We start from the raw sequence: 21,063 nt of genomic DNA on the forward strand, positions 1-21,063 counted from the left end.
TAATAGTTTCAAATCTAACAATGAGTGAATTTTAGATTCGGGCTGTTCTTATCATATGTGTCCCAGTCGGGATTTATTTACCACATATGAATCTATTGGAGGTGGAGTTGTCTTGATGGGCAACAATGCTACCTGCAAAGTTATTGAAAAAGGTACAGTCCGAATCAAAATGCACGATGGTGTGGTGAGAACTCTCACCGATGTTAGACATGTTCCTGACTTGAAACAAATCTCATCTCTTTGGGTACTCTAGAATCTCTTGGATGCAAGTACACAGATGAAGGTGGAGATCTGAAAATTTCTCATGGTGCTCTTGTGATCATGAAAGCACGCAGATCTGGTATGTTGTATACTCTTTTGGGATCTACTGTTATAGGTGATGGTGCAGCTTCAATATCAGATAAATCAGATTCTGACATCACCAAATTGTGGCATATGTGATTGGGGCATATGAGTGAAAAATCTTTCCATTCTCAGCAAAAGAGGTCTCTAATGTGGCCAAAGTACCGAAAATATGGAGTTCTGTGAACATTGTGTGTTCGGAAAGCAGAAAAGAGTCAGCTTCAAATCTCCAGCGATTCATAGAACAAAAGGTACTTTGGATTACATTCATTCAGATCTTTGGGGTCATTCACGTACCCCATCAAAAAGGTGGTGCTAGGTATATGTTAACTTTCATTGATGATTATTCAAGGAAAGTTTGGGTTTATTTCCTGAAAAATAAAAATGATGTTTTCTTAAATTTCAAACAATGGAAAGTTTTGATTGAGAAGCAAGCAGGAAAACAGGTTAAGCGGCTTAGAACAGATAATGACTTGGAATTTTGTAATGATGAATTCAATAAATTTTGCAAGAATGAAGGAATTGCTCGACATCGTACTGTGAGAATGACACCTCGGCAAAATGGTGTGGCAGAAATGATGAATAGAACTCTTTTGGAAAGGGCTCGTTGCATGATTTCAAATGCTGGGTTGACAAACGCCTTTTGGGCAGAAGCTATATCTACATCTTGTTACATAGTCAACCGAGCTCCTTCTGCACCTTTGAACTTTAATACTCCAGAGGAAATGTGGTCAGGTACTCCTGCTAATTATTCTGATTTAAAGATATTTGGTTGCCCTGCATACATGTATGTAAATGATGCAAAATTAGAGCCAAGGGCTAAAAAGTGCATTTTCCTTGGGTATGCATCTGGGGTGAAAGGATACCGACTATGGTATCCTGATCCCACGGCACCAAAATTTATAATTAGCAGAGATGTAACCTTTGATGAAACCTTTATGTTACATTCTAGAAAAGAGTCTTCTAGTTCTTGTAAAACAGATAAAGGAAAGAGTACACAGAACCAGGTGGAGATTGAGATTGTCATTTCTTCTGAGCCAAGCTCATCAACTTTGGAGCAAAATACAGTTGAAACTCCTGAAGTTCAGACAGAAGCTGAAATTCCTGAAGCTGAGACTCCTGAAGTTGAACCAGAAGAAGAGGAGTATTCTATAGCCAAACATAGACCAAGAAGAGAAGGTAAACAACCATTAAGGTTTGGAGATTATGTTGCATTTGCTTTTTCAGTTGCACAGGAAACTGAAGAAATTGGAGAACCATCAAAATATTCATAAGCAGTTTCAGGTGCTGACTCAGCCAGGTGGCTGATTGCAATGAATGAAGAAATTGAGTCTCTCCACAAGAATGGTACTTGGTCTCTTGTGAAGCCGCTATCAGAAAAAAGAATTGTTGGTTGCAAATGGGTCTTCAAGAAAAAGTATGGCATTACAGGGGTTGAAGATGCGAGGTATAAGGCACGATTAGTTGCAAAGGGCTATAGTCAGGTACAATGAGTTGATTTTAATGATATTTTCTCACATGTTGTTAAACATAGCTCTATTCGTGTCTTGCTTGCCTTCGTTGCCATGTATGATTTGGAATTAGAACAACTTGATGTTAAGACAGCTTTCTTAGATGGCGAACTTGAGAAACAAATATACATGCATCAACCCAAAGGATTTGAAATTGAAGGAAAAGAAGATCATGTTTGCTTGTTGAAGAAATTCTTGTACGGATTAAAGCAGTCTCCAAGACAATGGTATAAAAGGTTTGATTCTTTTATGTTGGGTCATGGTTATTCGAGGAGCATGTATGATAGTTGTGTTTACTTCCGGAAGTTAAATGATGGTTCATTTGTGTACCTATTATTATATGTTGATGACATACTCATTGCTGCTAAGGATTTAACAGAAATTCACAATTTTAAAAGTTAGCTGAAAAGTGAATTTGAGATGAAAGATTTGAGAGCAGCTAAGAAAATCCTTGGCATGGAGATCAAAAGAGATCGAAAAGCCAACAGGCTATTTCTGACCCAGAAGAAGTACTTGGAGAAAGTCTTGGAGAGGTTTGACATGAAAGATGCTAAACCAGTTAGTACCCCTCTTGCTGCTCATTTTAAGTTATCAGTTGCTCAGTCCCCACAGTCAGAGGAAGAAGAGAGGTACATGGCACAGGTTCCTTATTCCAGTGCAGTCGGCAGTATTATGTATGCAATAGTTTGTACACGTTCAGATATTTTACAAGCAGTGAGCGTGGTAAGCCGGTATATCACTTGCCCTGGTAAAGCACATTTGCATGTTGTGAAATGGATTCTCAGATACTTGCGAGGTACTTCAAACACATATTTGGAGTTTGGGAGAAATACTAACACTTTGGTTGGTTTTGTAGACTCAGATTATGCACGTGATCCTGACAAAAGAAGATCACCGACAGGCTATGTATTTTGCATCGGTGGTTGCGCTATTAGTTGGAAAGATACATTACAACATGTAGTAGCTTTATCTACTACCGAAGCAGAATATATGGCAGTGACCGAGGTGATCAAAGAAGCTTTATGGTTGAAGGGTCTATTTGCGGAACTCAGTTTACACCAAAGTGGTATTACCATTTTCTGTGATAGTCAAAGTGTCATTCACTTGACTAAAGATCAAATGTATCATGAGAGGACGAAGCACATTGATATAAAGTATCATTTCATCCGAAAAACCATTGCTGAAAGAAAAGTCTCTGTTCAGAAGATCAACACTAGAGACAATCCTGCTGACATGTTCACAAAACCTCTTCCAGTGTCCAAGTTCAAGGTTTGCCTGAACTTGATTGGCATTTATGAAGAATGATTTTGCCCATTGGGGTTTTTGCGGAGAAGGTGGAGCAAATTTACTATATATATGCCGAAATTAGGCCAAGGTGGAGATTTATAATATGGCCAAATTTTTATGACATTTGCCATTACATAATATCCATTATAACAAATTTGTGGATCATGACATTTGCTATGACATAATATCAATTATAAGGCCAAGGATTTCTTGCTATAAATAGAGGAGTTTCTCCTCATTTGAAAACATACCAATTCAAGAGCTTTTCACTCTTTGTCTTTCTTTCTCCTCCTTTATTTCATTATAGAGTATTTTGTAAGAGAGTGAGTGTTGGGAAACACTTGTGTGAACCCTTTCTTTGGAGTGATCTTGTGAGGTTATTTTTTGGGGGTGTTTGGGATTAATTAGAGTATTTACTCTAATTTTTGTACTCTCTTTTGTACTCTTGTTGGTATAGTGAAATTGCTCCTCTCCGCTTGTGGACGTAAGTCACCTTGACCGAACCACGTTAAATTTGTGTCTTCTTTATATTCTTTAATTGTCGTTATTATCAACTTACATTATCTTTATTATTGTCATTATAACGTTGTTTAGCTAAATTTTGTACTAGCCGAGTTCCCGCTCCTAACAAACTTCAAACCAAAACGAGGACACTGAAAGAACTGAAAAATTTTATAAACATCATGGTACTACTATAACTAAAAGGGTGTTTGGATTGGCTTTAAGCTAGTTAAATCAGTTTTTAAGTTTTTAACTTTTAGTTTTTTTAGTATTTGTCAAAATCAAAAAGTGATTAAAATAAATTAAAAATTGCTTTAAACAAACCAAAAACAATAAGCTAGGCAAACTCAACTTGTTGATTTTTGGCTTAAAAGTCATTTCTGCTAAAAAGCACTTTTTAAAGCTAATCCAAACGGGCTCTAAGCGTGACGACGATGAATGCAACTCCATTTCAAATTTACGAATCACTCCCTTAAGTTAACTTAGTTAAAATTTCTAACTACTAGTAATATTTTTCTTGAAATTAATTAGATCAAGTAATTTTTATATATATAATGATCGGACTACTTTAAATTCGCGTCAAAATACATTCAGTTAAAAAGTTAACGTTCTCTACTAGAGATTTTTCCATCTTCGAAACCAGTGGCGGAGCCACACTCATTAGCGAAGGGAGTCAAGTAATAACCGTTCGTCGAAAAATATAACTACATTGTGTAGATAGATTAATATTTTATTTTTTAAATATATATATATATATATGTTGAATTTTTTTATATTTTGATTTTCCAAAAATTTTGGCTTGGAAACGTTAACCTCTGATTATGGCACGTACCTCTAATTATAATTAGATCAAGTAAAGTTGAAGGTATAGACATAATAACACGAGCAAAACTCGTGATTTTCTCTACTCACGTTGGTTTGTCTCCCCTCTTCCCTACCTTCACTTGCACTGTACTCCTTATATCTAATATCACTTGCACTACTTTCCAGCCCCTCACTTCCCCTTTCCTCTCTCGTTCTCTCTCGCTCTCTCTCTCTCTTAAACTATACTCCCTTATTAGAGAGAGAAGTGCAGAGTCTGAGAGTGAAACTTACTTCCCATTTTCGCCTGTAATTTTCTAGTTATCTAAGCTTTACAATAAACAATATCCAGAAGAAGAAAAAAAAATGGATGTCTACGGAGTGTCAGCACCGGACTTGTTTCGTATTGATGATCTTCTCGATTTCTCTAATGACGAAATTTTCTCCATTAATAGCAACTCCTCCTCTACCACCGCCACCCCCGACTCTCAACACCACCATCATCAACCTCACTCCGACAACTCCTCCGCCGCCACCGCCAATTACTACGACGCTCTTCTTCCTAATTGCTCCGACGACTTCACCGACAACCTCTGCGTCCCCGTAAGAATTTTCAACTCGTTAAACACTTAAAATAAAGTAAATAAAAGTAAACTTTATTGAATTCAGCAATTTAAAGTGTTAACTAGAATAGCTTCTATTTACGAGTACTAATTAATTCGTTAACATGCTAGGATTCTCTCTTCTAAAACCTTTTGAACTGTTAGACAAAATATGAAATACTTTTATTTACTTCATTATGCGTTCAACAAGCTGCTTTTTTATTGCAGAGTGATGATGTAGCTGAGTTGGAATGGCTATCGAACTTCGTAGAAGACTCCTTCAGTAATTTTCCGACTAACTCCATCACCGGAACGATGAATCTCAGTTCCAATAGCACAGCGTCGTTTCACAGCAGGTCAAGGAGCAAACGTTCTCGTTCTACTTCAAGCTGGACATCTTCACTCCAAAACCCTAACACTACTATGAAGAATAAGGAGATTTCAGTACATACCAGAGAAAGGTCATCTTCAATGGACGATGATGTGCCACGGAGATGCACACACTGCGCTTCCGAGAAGACGCCGCAATGGAGAACTGGACCTCTAGGCCCAAAAACGCTCTGCAATGCTTGTGGAGTTAGGTTCAAATCGGGCCGGCTTGTACCGGAGTACCGGCCCGCAGCGAGCCCGACTTTTGTGTTAACACAGCATTCGAATTCTCACCGGAAAGTTATGGAGCTCCGGAGACAGAAGGAAATGGTCCATCAACAGCCGCCGCCGACGGAGGAGGGAATGTACGGAAATCACTTTCGAGTTTGCTAACGTCATCCGAAGAGAAGAAGACACGTGTCTCCACCACCTAGCTGACCGTGGACTCCCTCATTTGTTGTTTTATCATCATGCTAATTTTACAGTCTGGAACGTTCTTTTTTATTTATTTAGTTTTATTCCTGGGGATTTTCTTAAGAAAATAGTTCAGAATAATCTATTTTTTATTCTCTTCGTGTATTTTGGAATTTGAGGACTTCAATTTTGTATTGAAGTATGCAACTACCAAATGGGGTGGAGAGAGAGAATTATAGTAGAGTGTGTGATGGGTTGGGAGGTGTGCATTGCACGTGAGTGGATAGGCTTGCATATTTTACATTTACGTCATGTTGGATTTAACAGTAATCACATGGACACTGAGCATAATCAAACTTACGATTTTTTAAGTTAGCAGCAGATTCAATGCATTGCTGTATTAATAAACTAAGTACAAATTTAATCGATATATATATACATACACATAGAGTTACTTTTAATATTCATTAACTACATATGAAAATATATATATTTACCATTAAGGAATGTAGCAAAATGGGTGAGAATTTCTTACCCTCGCCGAGTTTTGGGATTCAAACACTGAAATAAAGAAAATGTCCTAATATAGAGCTTTTTACCGTTAGTAAATCCTAGCAGTGGAAATCTAGATTAGTTGGATCATAAGAAATGCTTACTCATTAATGGGCACTAAGTATCGAGCCAGTGAGACCAAATACCAAATAATTATTGAAAAAACTAGTTAGTATATATAATTGGATTTGAATATAGGCAATATGATCACATTTACTAGGGGAGTGATGCAAGAAGGGAGCTGACTTTGCATGTGTATGGATAGGTGAGCTTGAGACTAGATATGCTTTGAATATTTTAATGAGTGCTCTTCTCATAGTCCCCACTATAGAGTTGCCCTTTTTATTTTCTGCTACTGCAGATACCGTGGCTCCCAATAAGGGAAGGGAACAAAGTGACACATTTACAGTCCTTTTTTTAGCGTTAAATTAAATCTAAAATGTTCTTTTCATTTTGTGCAAAATTTTGCGTTACTTTGGTGCAGGATTTTAGTCCCATCAAATATGCTCTGTTTTTAACCTTACAATTATATTTCATTCACAAGTTCAACCGCAGTTAATTAATAGATGGTCCTTCTCAAATAAATTGCGACAATTTATATTATTCTTTTAATTCCTTTTTGTTCCAATCAAGTCCATTTCATTCAGCAACTAAATCATTTTGACTTTAAGGGCAAATTAGAGATTTTCCAAATCTTGCCCTCAACAGTACCTAGGCGCCAAAATTAATCCCTGCTAGTTGGTATCACAGACGGATCTTTAACAGTACCTAAAATCAGTTTCAGAGAACACAATTACAAGTTTGCTTGATAGAATCTAACTTTATAGAGTAATATGAAGTTATCTAACCGCACAAACCGAAACCAAAAAGTGAGAAACCGAAACATATACCGAATTTATTTCAGTATGTTAGTATAACATTTTTAAAAACGAAAATACAGAAACCGAAATCTTTCAAAACCGTACCAAACTGACCGATGAACACCACCACCACCCCGCCAAATTTCTCCTCTAGGCTGCAGCAAAGTTTAGAGTTGACATAACCAAACTATAAACGACCAGAATTAGAGCTCCCCAAAATGCTCTTTCTTAAGTGAAAAGGAAAAGGGGACCAGGTGAAGGGAGAAACATAGAAACAGTATCTGGCACCTCACGTCCGGCATGTATTGGATCATACAAAAAAACAGTGCAGTTCAGTCAGACAGATATGCCATAATTGCTTATCTTCGTAACTTCCTTGGTGAGAACATTCCTTTCCTTTTTTGCCTCTGAAGCAAGGTTGGAAACCTGATAACAGAAAATGTCATCAAGTAAAAGATGCTATAATTGAACTATCGCCAAATACACCATAATTACACAACATTACCATAGCATGTTAATGCTTTGGACAATTTAACTGAAGGAGTGAATATTCAAATTGAAGACCTTGTTTTGGATTCTAAAAATGACACTTGAAAATACATCATTTGAATCTTAATCGTTCGAAAATCACAAATTTAATACATATTAGATTTTACTGCAATACACCGAATCTCATATCCACGTGGTTAACATTATCATCATAATCAGGAAGCCTTAACTGCCATTCATAAATCATGTGTTGCACATTAATGAATAAAATACACAAACACTAATTTTCTCACTACCGATTCATATTCTAAAGGGAATTTTCAAAAAGGAAAGCATTTCTTCGTCTCCTAATTGATCCCATCTGTCTCGCAAGAACCTTAAAAGATCAAAGAGCCATTTAGTGGCAATTTTTCGGAGGAAGTTTCTCTAATATTATTTTGGGAGAAGAGAAAGAAGTTCATACAGGAATGTGTTCCAAATAGTAGTAATATTTCTGAAGTTGCATACAGTTTTGTGAGAGGAAGGAGGAATTTCTTGTTCAATAATGTCTCAAACCACTTCTTCATCCAAAAGGTATTTCGAAAATTTTCTTGAGAAAACCTTTAGCCAAACTAACCTTTTCCATGTTTTTGTTCGATTGTTTCAGAGTTTCTCACATCCACATGTCTCCTATATTGACAATACAGGACTTAGTTAACAATGCCTGTGAAATATATTGCTTACCCTAATCTTCTTCTCACATCTGTTGATGTGGTTTAAATTCTCTAATATCAAAGTAATGAAGGGAAATTGTGGTTTGAGAATTACACTAAAATCTCTGAAATGCCATACAAAATACTACTCTTAGGGGTAGTTTGGTTGGAATAAGGGATAGCAATCCCGGGATAAAATGCAGGATTATTTTATCCCGCATTTGGTTATGGGTATTAATTAGTTCCGGGAACCATTTTGTACTAAAATCGTGTGATTAGCTATCCCATATAGAGGTGGGATACCTAATCCAATAGGATATCCCAACCCATGGGATATCCAAACGACCCCTTAATATAGTTATGCCACATCCCAAACGTACCAAAGTATGCATTCCTGAACTTCTCTTTACTCTCGCTCAAAGAGACAAGACAAAAACAATAGCGACAAAGTGGTTAAAATGTGTTAAATTGGTGAAGCAGTAAAAAAACAAGTCAAACTAAAAGAGTACAGATACATTATGTTTGATTTCAGTTCTAAAATAAATCATTATTATATATTGCAGCGTGCTGTAATCAATAAGAGAATTAATATTATAGGGATCAGGCAGATGGTGATTATAATATAAAATAAGGGGAAAAACTGAAGTAGTGTTGGCTATTAAGGATGAAAAAATTAGATTCCTGGTTTCCTGGCTATTAAGGATGTCCCCTCCCAAAATTACATTTCATGGGAGTATGGTTTCCTAAGCAAAGTCATAAGAGAAAATAGTCAATCAACTGGCTCAATCAACCATGTTCTCCCATTTATACATTTTCTTGTAAGGCCAAGATCTCAAGTTCATAGTTCAAACCTACAAATATGTTTTCTTTTCTTACTTTTTCATCAATCAAATTTAAGGTATCTCTATCTATACTATATTAAAAGCACAAAGCCCTGTAGTGTTCACATTGGATAAAATAGTCATTTGATTATTTACCTAATACATTTAGTATCTTAAAATCATCTAAAATTTTGCATATTGAATCCTTCCTTATTTAAAATACTAGTACTATATAAGAAGTCCTAATATTTAGGATTTTTCAAGCAATTAAAATTATAACTAATAGAATCCTTTCCAAACTTGAACCGTAAAAAAGTAGCGTTTACATGGAAACTTTATGTCATTAATGTGGTGGTAAAACTAGAGCACCTTTTATGAGCTATATTTTAAAATCCAAGTTTATGTTACATTCAGTTAGATAATATGTATGATTGATTTTTTATTCGGTTGAGTATTTAAATGATTGGTTCATAGGCAAAATACTAGCACTTAGGTCCAAACTAGAATATATTGAACTTTCTGATAAGTCTATTCATTCATATAATATTTATTTTACAAATTGAAACTAGATAAAAAGGGACAAAATCAGATTTCTATAATTATAAAACTAAACAAAAAACATGATTAAGTTGGATTTGAAATAAAACACCACAAAAATTATATAGTGTTGGATTTAGTTTCAAAATTCTTTTGAATGGCAACACCTTGAAAGTTATGGATACCAATCTCAAACTACTTTAAGAAATAGTAACAAAACTAATGCAAACACACACATCTTGTTCGGAAATTTATTTAATATTTCAACTCAATCTTGTGCAATTAATCCTTTCCTTATTCTAATTAGGTAACATAATAATTTTATAAAGTAAAGTAATACCAAAAATGAAAAAATCCACAGAGAATAAATAAAAATGTAACAATTACTTGTTGTAGGTTTGAATTATTCTTTGTATAGAATTATAATCAATTAATTCTATATAATTTAATTATCTTTGTAGAAATAAAAAATAAAAGTGAGAAAAACTAAGTAGGAAGCGATAACTAAAGTCGATAGTGTCGATTGACACTTCTTAGATTTTTCTTATTCTTAATGACAGATATATAACCGCTCATAAAATAAAAACCAATTACTTCTATATAATTTAATTATCTTAGTAAAAATTAAAATAGAGAAAAGCTTTTTGTGAAAAATTATGTTTGATTGTGCGGGTATACTATTAGTATGTCATTACCCTTTAATCAAAGACTCATTCTATAAAATTTATGTACCAAAAGATAAACATTATAATAAACACTATAATTAGATATAATTATTTTAATATTCGCAATTATTAAACTCTTTAATCAACATCAAATTCTAAAAATACTTTCTACATGACACTTAACAATTGCATGTTAGGTATACAAAGTTTAATAATATTTATATAATTTTTTAAAGTTCTAAACTTCGTGATATGTGGTACAAGCGCAAAGCGCGTACCCTAAAACTAGTCAAATAAATAGTAGATGAGCCTATTCGATAGATTAAAAAGGAATGGTGTAGGGGACTTACTTGTGACCGGAATCGTGAAACTTCTCTTCGGGGAAGCTCCCTAAGAACATCTTTCAGGCCTGGAGAAAACATACATTAATTAGAGAAGCTCCTCATATAATAAATCACCAATTAAAAGAACTTCGATTTTGCTCAGCAATGGCTCGTCCATAGGACAAGAGTGGATTACTGAGACTTGAACATGGATAACCAGAGAGAGATTGATTGCAAACCTGCAGCTTGCCTTTCTATCTTATATGCTGACTGTATGACACTACGGATTTGTTTGCCTGCTTGCCTGTACGAAGCATTAAGATCGAGCAGAAAATCCAGCTTGTTCAGATAGACTAGTCATGAAGTATACACAACAATCCAGCCGGAAATGCAAACCTGAGTTTCGTCCTTCCTCGTATCATCTCTCCTTCAGCTTGAACTGCCCGATTCTGCAATCATAAGGTGCGAATAAGATCCACTTCACTTCTTGAACAGATTTGTCTAAAAAGTACAATAGTTATACTAAACTAATCAATAGGCAATCCAGTGTTATAAATAGCGCTCGCCTCAGCGCTAATAGCGTGAGGCGAGGCGAGGCGAGACAGTGTCGCCACAGAGCCTCTGTTGATTTGCGTTTCGAAATAGCGCTCGCCTCTGCCTGCGTGGCGAGAGGCGACAGTGTCGCGAGAAGCGACCATAGCGTCGCCTTTTGTTTTTTAAAAAAAAAGAAAAAAAGCAAAGACTCAACAAAAAGGGTCGTGATTAGGGCTTGACAACATATCTTCTTCAACTTGAACAAAACAACAGAGCTTCTTTGAGACTTTGACGTTCTGAACTCGCGAGTCATCGTCTTCTTCTTTCAGAAGCTTGAGGTTCCAGCCATTGAAAGTCCAGGTATGCTTCTTCTCCTTTCTTCTTTCTTCTTTTTTCTTTCTTCTTTCTTCTTCTTCTTCTTTCTATTTTTTTTCCTCTGTTTTTTGTCGAAAAGAACAGAAACAGAGGTCTGTTTTCTGCTCTATTTTTCGAGCAAAATACAGAGGTTTCTTCTTCTCCTTTCTTCTTTCTTCTTTTTTCTTTCTTCTTTCTTCTTTCTTCTTTCTTCTTTCTCCTTTCTCCTTCTTCTTTCTATTTTTTTCCCTCTGTTTTTTGTCGAAAAGAACAGAAACAGAGTTCTGTTTTCTGCTCTATTTTTCGAGCAAAATACAGAGGTTTCTTCTTCTCTTAACAGAAAGAGAGGTCTGTTTTTGTGCTCTATTTTTTTGGTTCTGTTTTGGCAAAATAACAGAGGTTTTGAAGCTCTGTTTTTGCAAAATTACAGAGGTTGTTTCGAAGCCCTGTTTTTGCAAAATAACAGAGGTTGCTTCTTCTCTTAACAAACTTTCTGTTTCTTTCAGGCCCTTTTTTTTTTTTTTTCAATTATTGACTTATAGTCTCTTATAGAGTAGAATTAATTGCATATTGACTTGATAATTTTTTTTTCAATAAAACAGCGTTGAAATGTCATCCGATAGTAATAAACGAAATGATATAGCTTGGAATTATGCTATACAAGGCTCATCCAGATCCGCAATTAAATGTGTGTTTTGTGAAAAAACATATAATGGTGGGATAACTCGTCACAAGCAACATTTGATAGGTGGATTTAAAAATGTAGTACAATGTCCCCTTTGTCAGCCCGAGGTTAGGGAGGAAGTAAAAGCGTTTGTTGATAAGAAAAATGTGACAAGAACTCAAATGAATTTTGAAGCATCGGTGAATCTAATTGATGAAGATGATGAAATGGATGAAGATGGTGAAATGAGACCCTCCCCCCCCCCCCCAAAAAAAACTCATAAGATATCTTCAAATAGTTCTAGTGGGTCATCCACGACGGCACGTACAGTGACAAAAGGTCCTCTCAATCTTTATTTCTCGGCAAAACAACAAGAAAAGGGAAAAGGTGAAGAAGGTCTAGGTTTAGAAGCCAAGAAGATTTTGAGAGACCGCGCCGTAAGTGCCTTTGCAGCATGGATGTATGATGCAGGGCTTCCTTTCAACTGTGTTAACTACAAAACTTTTGATAAATTCATTAAAGCTGTAGGACAATATGGCCCAGGAATGAAGCCTCCTAGCTATCATGAAGTTAGAGTAACTCATCTTAAAAAAGAGGTGAAGAAGATAGACCAAATTATTGAGGAGCATAAAGTGGAATGGAACAAGTTTGGATGTTCCATTATAATGGATAAATGGACAGCACGGAATGGAAAAATGATCATAAATGTGTTGGTGAACTCTCCAAGAGGGAGTGTTTTTCTTGAATCTCACGATGCTAGCAACTCTTCTACGGATGGAAGCAAAATGTACAGCTTGTTTAGAAAGACTATTGATAAAATTGGAAAGGAAAATGTTGTACAAATTGTTACAGATAATGCTAGTGAGAATGTTAGTGCGGGTAGGATGATGGAAGCTATGTATCCACACATTTATTGGACTCCATGTGCTGCCCATTGTATCAACTTGATGTTTGGTGACATATTCAAGGAAAACCCATATGCTTCAGGTAACTTTAATATAGTTATTTATACTTATGTCCTATCCTATTAAGTATTAACTATAAAATTGTTATTGTTACTTTTACAGTTTTCACTAAGGCCGTCAGGGTATATTCTTACATCAGTCAGAGGCCGTTGTTGTTGAATTTGATGAGGAAATTCACAAATGAAAGAAATTTGGTGAGACCGGCCAAGACTAGATTTGCAACGGCTTTCTTAACTTTGCATAGTTTTTACTTGCAAAAGAAAAAATTGAGAAAGCTAGTTCTTTCAAATGAATGGAAAGATAATAGATATGCAAAGGAAGTTGCGGGAAAAGAAACTGCCAAAGTTCTTATTTCTCCATCATTCTGGAATGACGTCGTTCGGGCTCTTAAAGTTGGTGGTCCTTTGATTAAGGTACTTCGTATGGTGGATGGGGAGAGAAAACCACCAATGGGCTATCTTTATGAGGCTATGGATAGAGCCAAAGAGACTATTGCAGCGTCATTTGAGGGAGATGTTAGAAAATATGAGAAAGTTTTTGAGATAATTGATATCAGGTGGGAGAATCAACTCCATCGACCTTTGCATGCAGCAGGCCATCTTCTGAACCCGGGATTATTTTACAAGAACACTAGAGATGAAACTTTGGCTTCAGAGGTGTGGATTGGATACCATGCATGTCTTGAGAAGTTGGTCCCTAATTCAGCGACGATAGATCAAATAGGGGAGGAGTTTGGTAGGTACTCACAAGCAGAGGGCCTATTTGGTTTACAAGCGGCCATTAGAGCCAGAGACATAAGGTCGCCAGGTAACTAACTTTAATATAGATATCCTTATAACTTTAAATTAATTTATTTGATTTATACTTATTAACTTTTAAAATATTTTTCTATAGTTGAATGGTGGAAGCAATTTGGACATCAAACTCCAAACTTGCAAAAGTTTGCCATCAAAGTACTAAGCCTAACTTGTAGTGCATCTGGATGCGAGAGAAATTGGAGCGTATTTGAGCATGTAAGAAGTAGATTTATTATATTAATATATTTTATATTGTATTATTATTAGTATCGATTAATTAATCTAAACAACTTATGCGCAGATTCACTCCAAGAAAAGGAATAGGCTTGAGCTATCGCGTCTCAATGATCTAGTGTATATTAAATACAATAGAACATTGAGGCGACGTTATGAAGCTCGCGATACCATTGATCCAATTTTGTTGGACAACATTGACGAGGCAAATGAATGGTTAACTGGAGCCCCCCAAAATCATGAAGATGAACAAGTGTATGAAGGAGATGATCTTGATTGGGGTACTGTTTCTATGGCGGTTGGAGTTGAGGAGAATATCTATGGTCTTAGAGGGAGTTCTTCAAGTTACAAGGGAAAGGGAGTAGCAAGTTCAAGCCGGTCCCTAATTGATGAAAACTCCGAGGATGAAGAAGATGATAGCCAATATAATGCTAACATTCATGAAGTTGTAGAATTTGAAAATCTTGAAGAAGAATAGACGTTGCTTGTTTTAGACTATTAGACTTTAGTTTATGAATCTACTATGAGTCTATGACTATCTATTGAGTCTTTAATTTTTGAATGATATATTTATTAATATATTATTGTTATTGAGTTTTTAGTTATATGTATATAATATTTTATGTTTTTGTATAAATTGTCGCTTCACATCAAAAAGGCGAGCGCTTCGCTGCGCGCCTCTCGCCTCAGTGAAGCGGGCCCTCGTCGCTACTTGTCGCCGCACGCTATCCAAAACACTGAGGCAATCAGTAACTTTTCCAGCTTGACGAACATTTGCATCGCAGTTAAAATGGATAATTCCAAACAAAAATAATAAGTTAAAGAATCATGACCTTAAAACCAGGGGAAAAGAAATGATCGTACCTCCAACTTCGCACTTTCAGCCTTCAGAAAGTCAATTGATTTCTGTAACTCTTTGACTTTTGCATCGGCCCTAGAAAGCAAGGCCTGCTCCCATTAATTAAAATGAGAAATCCATCATTAATGTCCAATAGTTTCTAACAAAATAACCTGCTACTGGTAATTTTCGAAAGAACCCAAGATAATCCAACCAAACAATATACCTAAGAACAATGATTTCCAGCATTACACAAGCCTTATCAAACATCTCACACTTGATATAAAAGGATAAGCAATTTGTCCTCTTTCATCACTGGTTCCTAAGCATATAATGCACCTAGATCCTAAATGTATATCAAATATACTCCTGTCAAATGGAAAACAACATTTAGGTAGTTACCTCTTCACTCACAAATAGCCGCATTGCACTGTAGTACAGAAAACGTCTTGGCCCTGGATGCAGTAAAGATCAGTCAGGCACACATAGAGATGAAGGACCACATAGTTGGCTCACACGTATGTGTCTTTACGTACAATCATGAAGGCTACATTACATTGCCCTCCCTTCTAGTTTTTCATAATAACTTTGATCTTTAACCTCCCTCTTAGTCTGCTAATAACATGTTTTTCCAGTAACTGCATTTACCTTGCCTCTGAATAGCTTCCACACAGAAGGCTAAGTATTAACAAGAAGATAGGTTGACAATATCTTGCCGATTTACCCGCACTAGAAAATGTGACAACTAAATAAAGGACAGACGACAGCAATGCAACACCATCTTTTGTCAAAGCTTTCCTTATTTTTTGACATGGTTAATGAATTTGTGACAATAAATAGCAATTATCAATAAAAGATTGGATACATCGACAACTTTGACACATCAAAGCACGAAGCTATAACAAAAGGGCAGACTTTCGTACCACAAAACCCGATGCTGCAGCATGTCATCGTAAACAGAGCAAGATGTCTCTCTAGTTTTAACAAAGTATAATGGAGGTTAATTAAATTATGCAAGTGATATGTTGTATGCCTGCCTATATTACTCAAGTAAGAAAAGTCCAATCCAAGCAAGCTGACAACAGACTACTGAAATTCTAGCTTGGCCAAAACTGTCCAATGAGCCAATTGCATTAGGAGTTGTCCAACAGTCAAATACCCTTTGAGTCCTTTATCACATGGGGCCCAAAGGCAGTAGGTATTAAACAGAGAACACTTTGACAACTCAAACTGCATATGCCCATCCCTGAAATATGATTCAGCACCTAAAGAATTGAATGGACTTACTTTTCAGACCCAGGACTCCAACACCAAGAACAGCTCCAGTAGTTGTTAGGGGGTGTGAAGCAGCAAGGAGAAGACCCTCTGCAGCATATTCTCCATTGATCAAAGCTAAGGCTATGAAGAGAAATTAAAACACAACACATCAATTGGACCAATGGTAACAACTAACCTCTGATCTTCCCAAAAACCAGGTCCTCATATACACTATATTCAGACTTTAGATCTTGCAAGGAATCCTGCAACCAAATGCCTCAAATTTAAGTTATTTTGCAATGAACAAAAGAATTACACATAACTATTACTTAAAAAGAAACCATCTTATTTGATGATAGAACAATCAAGGGGTTCTCCTAAAAGGAATAGGTCTCAGAAAAACAGAACAGGGTTGCATCATAAGCCATTTGCTCCAATTTATGTAATACAGGCCAAGCGGTGGGAAAAGATCTGAAAGAGGGGAAACAAAAGCAAAGATGATATGAATAATATAATCTTCTCATAAAGTGCAGCATCCCGTCCGACATTCAAAGCAGATGCGGCTTAATTCCTTCCAAGATCCAAAAGACCATAGAGAGCATAATAGAAGTCACAACACCTTAACAAACTCAATAATTAGTAAAAAATGCAAATATGTATTTTCAGTTTAGTTTCCTGGATAAACCCATTATTTTTCCTTAAACGAAATTTTTATTAGTAAATCCAAGTCAGTGCCAAAAGTAACTCCAAGCTGTTTATATGACTTGACCTAGTCATCCAAAATTATCTATCAAGTTGCCACTATCTACACAGTAACAAAACACATTTTTCTCTCTTTACACCTAAAATGTAAGTAAAATAAAAAGAATATTTGTAGCGATTTCTACATCACTCACACTATTTTAAACAATCTTCTATTTCTTTGATTACATATGCACCAAAGGGGACATAGTGGTGATGGTAAGATTTGCTAGTTTAATTCATCGGGTCTTAATTCATTCAACAATAGATGCACTTCTATTGCTGTCCAATATTCTTGAAATTAGATCAACGTAAGGATGTTATGTTAAGGTGTACAAATGTTTTCCTTGTGGAACATAATTTCCAGTTTTTGTTACTTTGAATTGTGAAAGAAATTTTCTCCAACAAAACATTTCCACCAAAAAGGAGCAAATGCTCACTTTTTCGGATAAGCAAATGACTTCGCACTCTTACTGACATAAGTCATTTTCCTTTACAAATATCATACATCTTATCCATATCACTTGCTTCAAATAAAACTTAGAGATTGTTGTAGTGAGAGGAGATACAGGAGATATCAGGTTCTAACCCTAGCGGAGGCAAAACATACTAGAAGATTTCTTCCCATCTGCCTAAGCTTTGGTGGGAGTTACCCGATACCTCTACTAGTAGGAGATAGCTGGTGTAATAGTTGAGGTGCATACAAGCTAGCCGGGATACCACTGTTTTTACAACAACAACAAAAAAAAAAAAAAAAAAAAATAGAGATTGTTGTCAGCATCAAATACTATCCTACCTTGTACAATTATCATATATCACCAACTTTTATATTCGATCAAACCATGGAAAACTTCCCAAGGTAAAACATTTTTCACGGAAAACATCAAGCATTCAAACTGGATTATGCAGCAACGAAAGGAATTGTGCTTGTAATTGAGTCGATATGGAACTATGGGATCAAACAGCTAATTTAGAAGCAACGACACAAACAAACACTTGCATTAGGAAGTCGTGTAATTTATAATGCAACGCGGGTGAGGCATAAATCAAACATCTAGAGCGATATCAAATGGAGCTTACAAGTGTTTGATTGAAGTGTGCAGAGGAGGTAGTTAAAATACGATCGAGACGAGATTTCGTCACAACGATTGCATTCTCTAAGGTGCTTTCTACTGTCTTCTGTGCAAGCTGCGCCTGTTGCACTGCGTTGTCGATCCATGGGACGAACTCTCCCAGTCCCTGTCCCACGGTATGTGACTTTTCTTCATGCTTAACTCTATCTGCTGGTAACGACGTCGACGGCGAGTCTGCATTTGCTTCAGATGATTCGGCGATTGCCACCATTGATTTGTCGAGCGATTTAGCGTTTCGTGAAAATTGGGACTTTTGGAGCGAAGGCAAGAGACCCGAAATTTTTGCAAGGATCCAGCTTGGTTATTCCACGAGGAAAGTAAATTGCCAGATTGATCCCCCTAATTTCACTTTGGCTGAAATTTGTCCTCATTAAACCTATTGTTCTTATTCGGTCCCTAATATTTCACCCTTTTTGTCTTTTTCTGTAATGAATTTTCCATCTTTGGTTTAAGGAGTCCTCTGTTCTATTGCCTGCAAATCATAAGATGAAACTAGTGTTACATGGTTCTTACTGCCATATGTTGACAAATACATTGACTTTGCCCACCGCGCCAATAAGAATTTGTTCCGATCAAACTGCATTTACACAATTTCTAACATGATTTAATGTCCTATATTTCTTGTTGAGGAAGGCGTGAGAGGGTGAGATTCTAGTCTGCTAACTTGTTTGATATTTTCAAATAATCATTAAAAGTTTTTCTTCTTATATGCAGGATTTTGGTGCATTATGTCATATTAGATGTCAAAACAAACTTCTTATGCTTATTCTTTTTAATTCCTTAATCTTTAAAGAGGATGCCTGAGGAATGGGGGTGGAGTACGATGATCTCGTTGTATAAGAACAAATGTGATATTTAAAATTGTAACAACTATAGTGGTATCAAGTTGTTTAGTCATACTATGAGAGTTTGGGAGAGGGTGGTGAAAGCGAGGGTTAGGAGGACTGTGTCTATTTTCGAGAATCAGTCCGGTTTCATGTCGGGACGTTCGATTACGGGAGCCATCCATCTTGTTAGGAGGTTGGTGGAACAGTACAGGGATATGAAAAAAGATTTGCATGTGGTATTTATTGACCTAGAGAAAGCGTACAACAAGGTTCCTAGGGAGCTCCTTTGGAGATACTTGGAGGCCAAAGGTGTTCATGTACCGTACATTATAGTGATTAAGGACATGTATGATTGAGCTATGACTCGGGCGATGGCAGTGGGAGGAGACTCTAAACATTTTCCGGTTGGGATGTGGTTACACCAAGGATCTGCGCTCATCTCATTCTTATTTGCTTTGGCGATGGATGCACTGACGCGTCATAGTGAAGGGGATGCGCCATAGTGTATGTTATTCGCTGACGATATAGCACTGATTGATAAGATGCGAGGTAGTGTTAACGAGATGTTGGAGGTTTGGAGACAAACCTTAAAGTCTAAAAGTTTCAAGTTGATCAGGACGAAGATAGAGTACTTAGAGTGCAAGTTCAACGGCATGACGAGGGGAGATGATATAAACGTGAGGCTTGACTCACAAGTCATTCCCAAAAGAGGGAACATGGAGATTGACGAGGATGTCACACACCTTATAGGGGGCAGGTGAATGAAATTGAGGTTAGCATCCGGCGTCATATGTGATAAGAATGTGCTACCAAAACTTAAAGGTCAGTTCTACAAGGCGGTGGTTAGACCGACTATGTTGTATGGGGCAGAATGCTGACCAGTCAAGAACTCCCATATCCAGAAGATGAACGTTGTTGAGATGAAGATGTTGCGATGGATGTGCGGGCACACTAGGTTATATAGGATTAGGAATGAGGATATTCGAGAGAAGGTGGGTGTGGCCCCAGTGGATGATAAGATGCGAGAAGCGATGCTTAAATGGTTTGGGCATGTGAGAAGAAAAATCTTAGATGCCCCAGTGAGGAGGTATGAACGGTTGGCTCTCGCGGGTACGAGAAGAAGTAGAGGGCATCCTAAGAAGTATGGTGGTTGAGGATTAAGGTTGAAGGGTAATAGGTCGTAGTGTGTTTCTCTGGTCCGTTCCGGTTTATTAGGGCTAATCTACTAGTACCTTGTCATTGTTCTTAGAGTGCTAGTATTAGGGTTATTTTCGTATTATCTTTTTCGATTTTCTAGTATTTTGTCGTTGTTACTGCTTGTTATTATTGCTATTGCTTTTACGTTCTTGCATCTATTTTGTCCGGTTCATACATTGTTGGTATCATTTTTTTGCTATTTGACTACCCCGTTGACCTTCTTTTATAGATAGAATCTTCAATGAGTGGAAACAAGCAACCTTACTAAGAAATGTGCTTGTTGAGTAAGGCTGGCATTTGAGCCCAAGCCCCCTTGCGGTGGCAAAAGGATTAGACGTTCCCTAATGCTACGATTCCCTGCGGTCCAAACTCGGCTGTCTCAGTAGTGACCGACTTTATTTTATTAGCTGTATGATTAGTGGCATTTTAAATTCTCCCACGGTGATATAATATATTTTCAAAAAAATGATGCGAGAACCCGCGGTGAAAAAATAAAGAGATCCTTCTATATCGAAATCTCAGTTGAAAAAATAATAGGAAAATTCCTGGATCACTCGTGGAAAAGAACCAAAACAGAATGGTTGTTGTTGATATTTGCTTGTTTCTATCCTTCCTCTCCAGCCGAAGGTATTTCGAGAATAAAATTTATACCTTCCTAGTGTAGGGGGTAAAATTTACGTACACATTACCCTCCCCATACCCTAGAGGATTTCATTAGGTTTGTTGTTGTTGTAATCTTTAAAGGACATAATCATG

At 36.6% G+C, this 21,063-nt stretch overlaps 3 protein-coding genes across 3 annotated transcripts; 2 read left to right on the forward strand and 1 right to left on the reverse strand.

The window, feature by feature from the left end:
* Nucleotides 1–4,632: 4,632 nt before the first annotated feature.
* Nucleotides 4,633–5,979, forward strand: LOC104092112 (GATA transcription factor 4-like). Its single transcript, XM_009597622.4, has 2 exons — nt 4,633–5,045; nt 5,273–5,979. The coding sequence occupies exons 1-2, from the start codon at nt 4,809–4,811 to the stop codon at nt 5,804–5,806; spliced, it is 771 nt and encodes a 256-aa protein (XP_009595917.1). The 5' UTR covers nt 4,633–4,808; the 3' UTR covers nt 5,807–5,979.
* Nucleotides 5,980–7,249: 1,270 nt separating this feature from the next.
* Nucleotides 7,250–18,665, reverse strand: LOC104120950 (RGS1-HXK1-interacting protein 1). The gene is made up of 9 exons (XM_070177443.1): nt 18,231–18,665; nt 16,606–16,672; nt 16,440–16,517; nt 15,555–15,607; nt 15,179–15,262; nt 11,163–11,215; nt 11,006–11,070; nt 10,794–10,852; nt 7,250–7,665 (listed from the first exon to the last, which is right to left on the reverse strand). The coding sequence occupies exons 1-9, from the start codon at nt 18,492–18,494 to the stop codon at nt 7,576–7,578; spliced, it is 813 nt and encodes a 270-aa protein (XP_070033544.1). The 5' UTR covers nt 18,495–18,665; the 3' UTR covers nt 7,250–7,575.
* Nucleotides 12,453–14,919, forward strand: LOC138893332 (uncharacterized). The gene is made up of 4 exons (XM_070177441.1): nt 12,453–13,305; nt 13,386–14,090; nt 14,178–14,296; nt 14,382–14,919. The coding sequence occupies exons 1-4, from the start codon at nt 12,501–12,503 to the stop codon at nt 14,790–14,792; spliced, it is 2,040 nt and encodes a 679-aa protein (XP_070033542.1). The 5' UTR covers nt 12,453–12,500; the 3' UTR covers nt 14,793–14,919.
* Nucleotides 18,666–21,063: the final 2,398 nt, after the last annotated feature.

Source organism: Nicotiana tomentosiformis, chromosome 1 (genome assembly GCF_000390325.3).
Source record: "Nicotiana tomentosiformis chromosome 1, ASM39032v3, whole genome shotgun sequence".
In the NCBI taxonomy this organism is placed as follows: Eukaryota; Viridiplantae; Streptophyta; class Magnoliopsida; order Solanales; family Solanaceae; genus Nicotiana; species Nicotiana tomentosiformis.

What these genes read in the sequence shown, in the direction of transcription:
- LOC104092112 (XM_009597622.4), top strand. Translation starts at nt 4,809, where the DNA reads ATGGATGTCTACGGAGTGTCAGCACCGGACTTGTTTCGTATTGATGAT. An exon ending in CCGACAACCTCTGCGTCCCC is followed by an intron (nt 5,046 to 5,272) that starts GTAAGAATTTTC and finishes TTTTTATTGCAG; the next exon opens with AGTGATGATGTAGCTGAGTT.
- LOC138893332 (XM_070177441.1), top strand. Translation starts at nt 12,501, where the DNA reads ATGAATTTTGAAGCATCGGTGAATCTAATTGATGAAGATGATGAAATG. An exon ending in GGAAAACCCATATGCTTCAG is followed by an intron (nt 13,306 to 13,385) that starts GTAACTTTAATA and finishes TTACTTTTACAG; the next exon opens with TTTTCACTAAGGCCGTCAGG. An exon ending in CAGAGACATAAGGTCGCCAG is followed by an intron (nt 14,091 to 14,177) that starts GTAACTAACTTT and finishes ATTTTTCTATAG; the next exon opens with TTGAATGGTGGAAGCAATTT.
- LOC104120950 (XM_070177443.1), bottom strand. Translation starts at nt 18,494, where the DNA reads ATGGTGGCAATCGCCGAATCATCTGAAGCAAATGCAGACTCGCCGTCG. An exon ending in GGTTTTTGGGAAGATCAGAG is followed by an intron (nt 16,518 to 16,605) that starts GTTAGTTGTTAC and finishes AATATGCTGCAG; the next exon opens with AGGGTCTTCTCCTTGCTGCT. An exon ending in TGGAGTCCTGGGTCTGAAAA is followed by an intron (nt 15,608 to 16,439) that starts GTAAGTCCATTC and finishes TACTGCATCCAG; the next exon opens with GGCCAAGACGTTTTCTGTAC.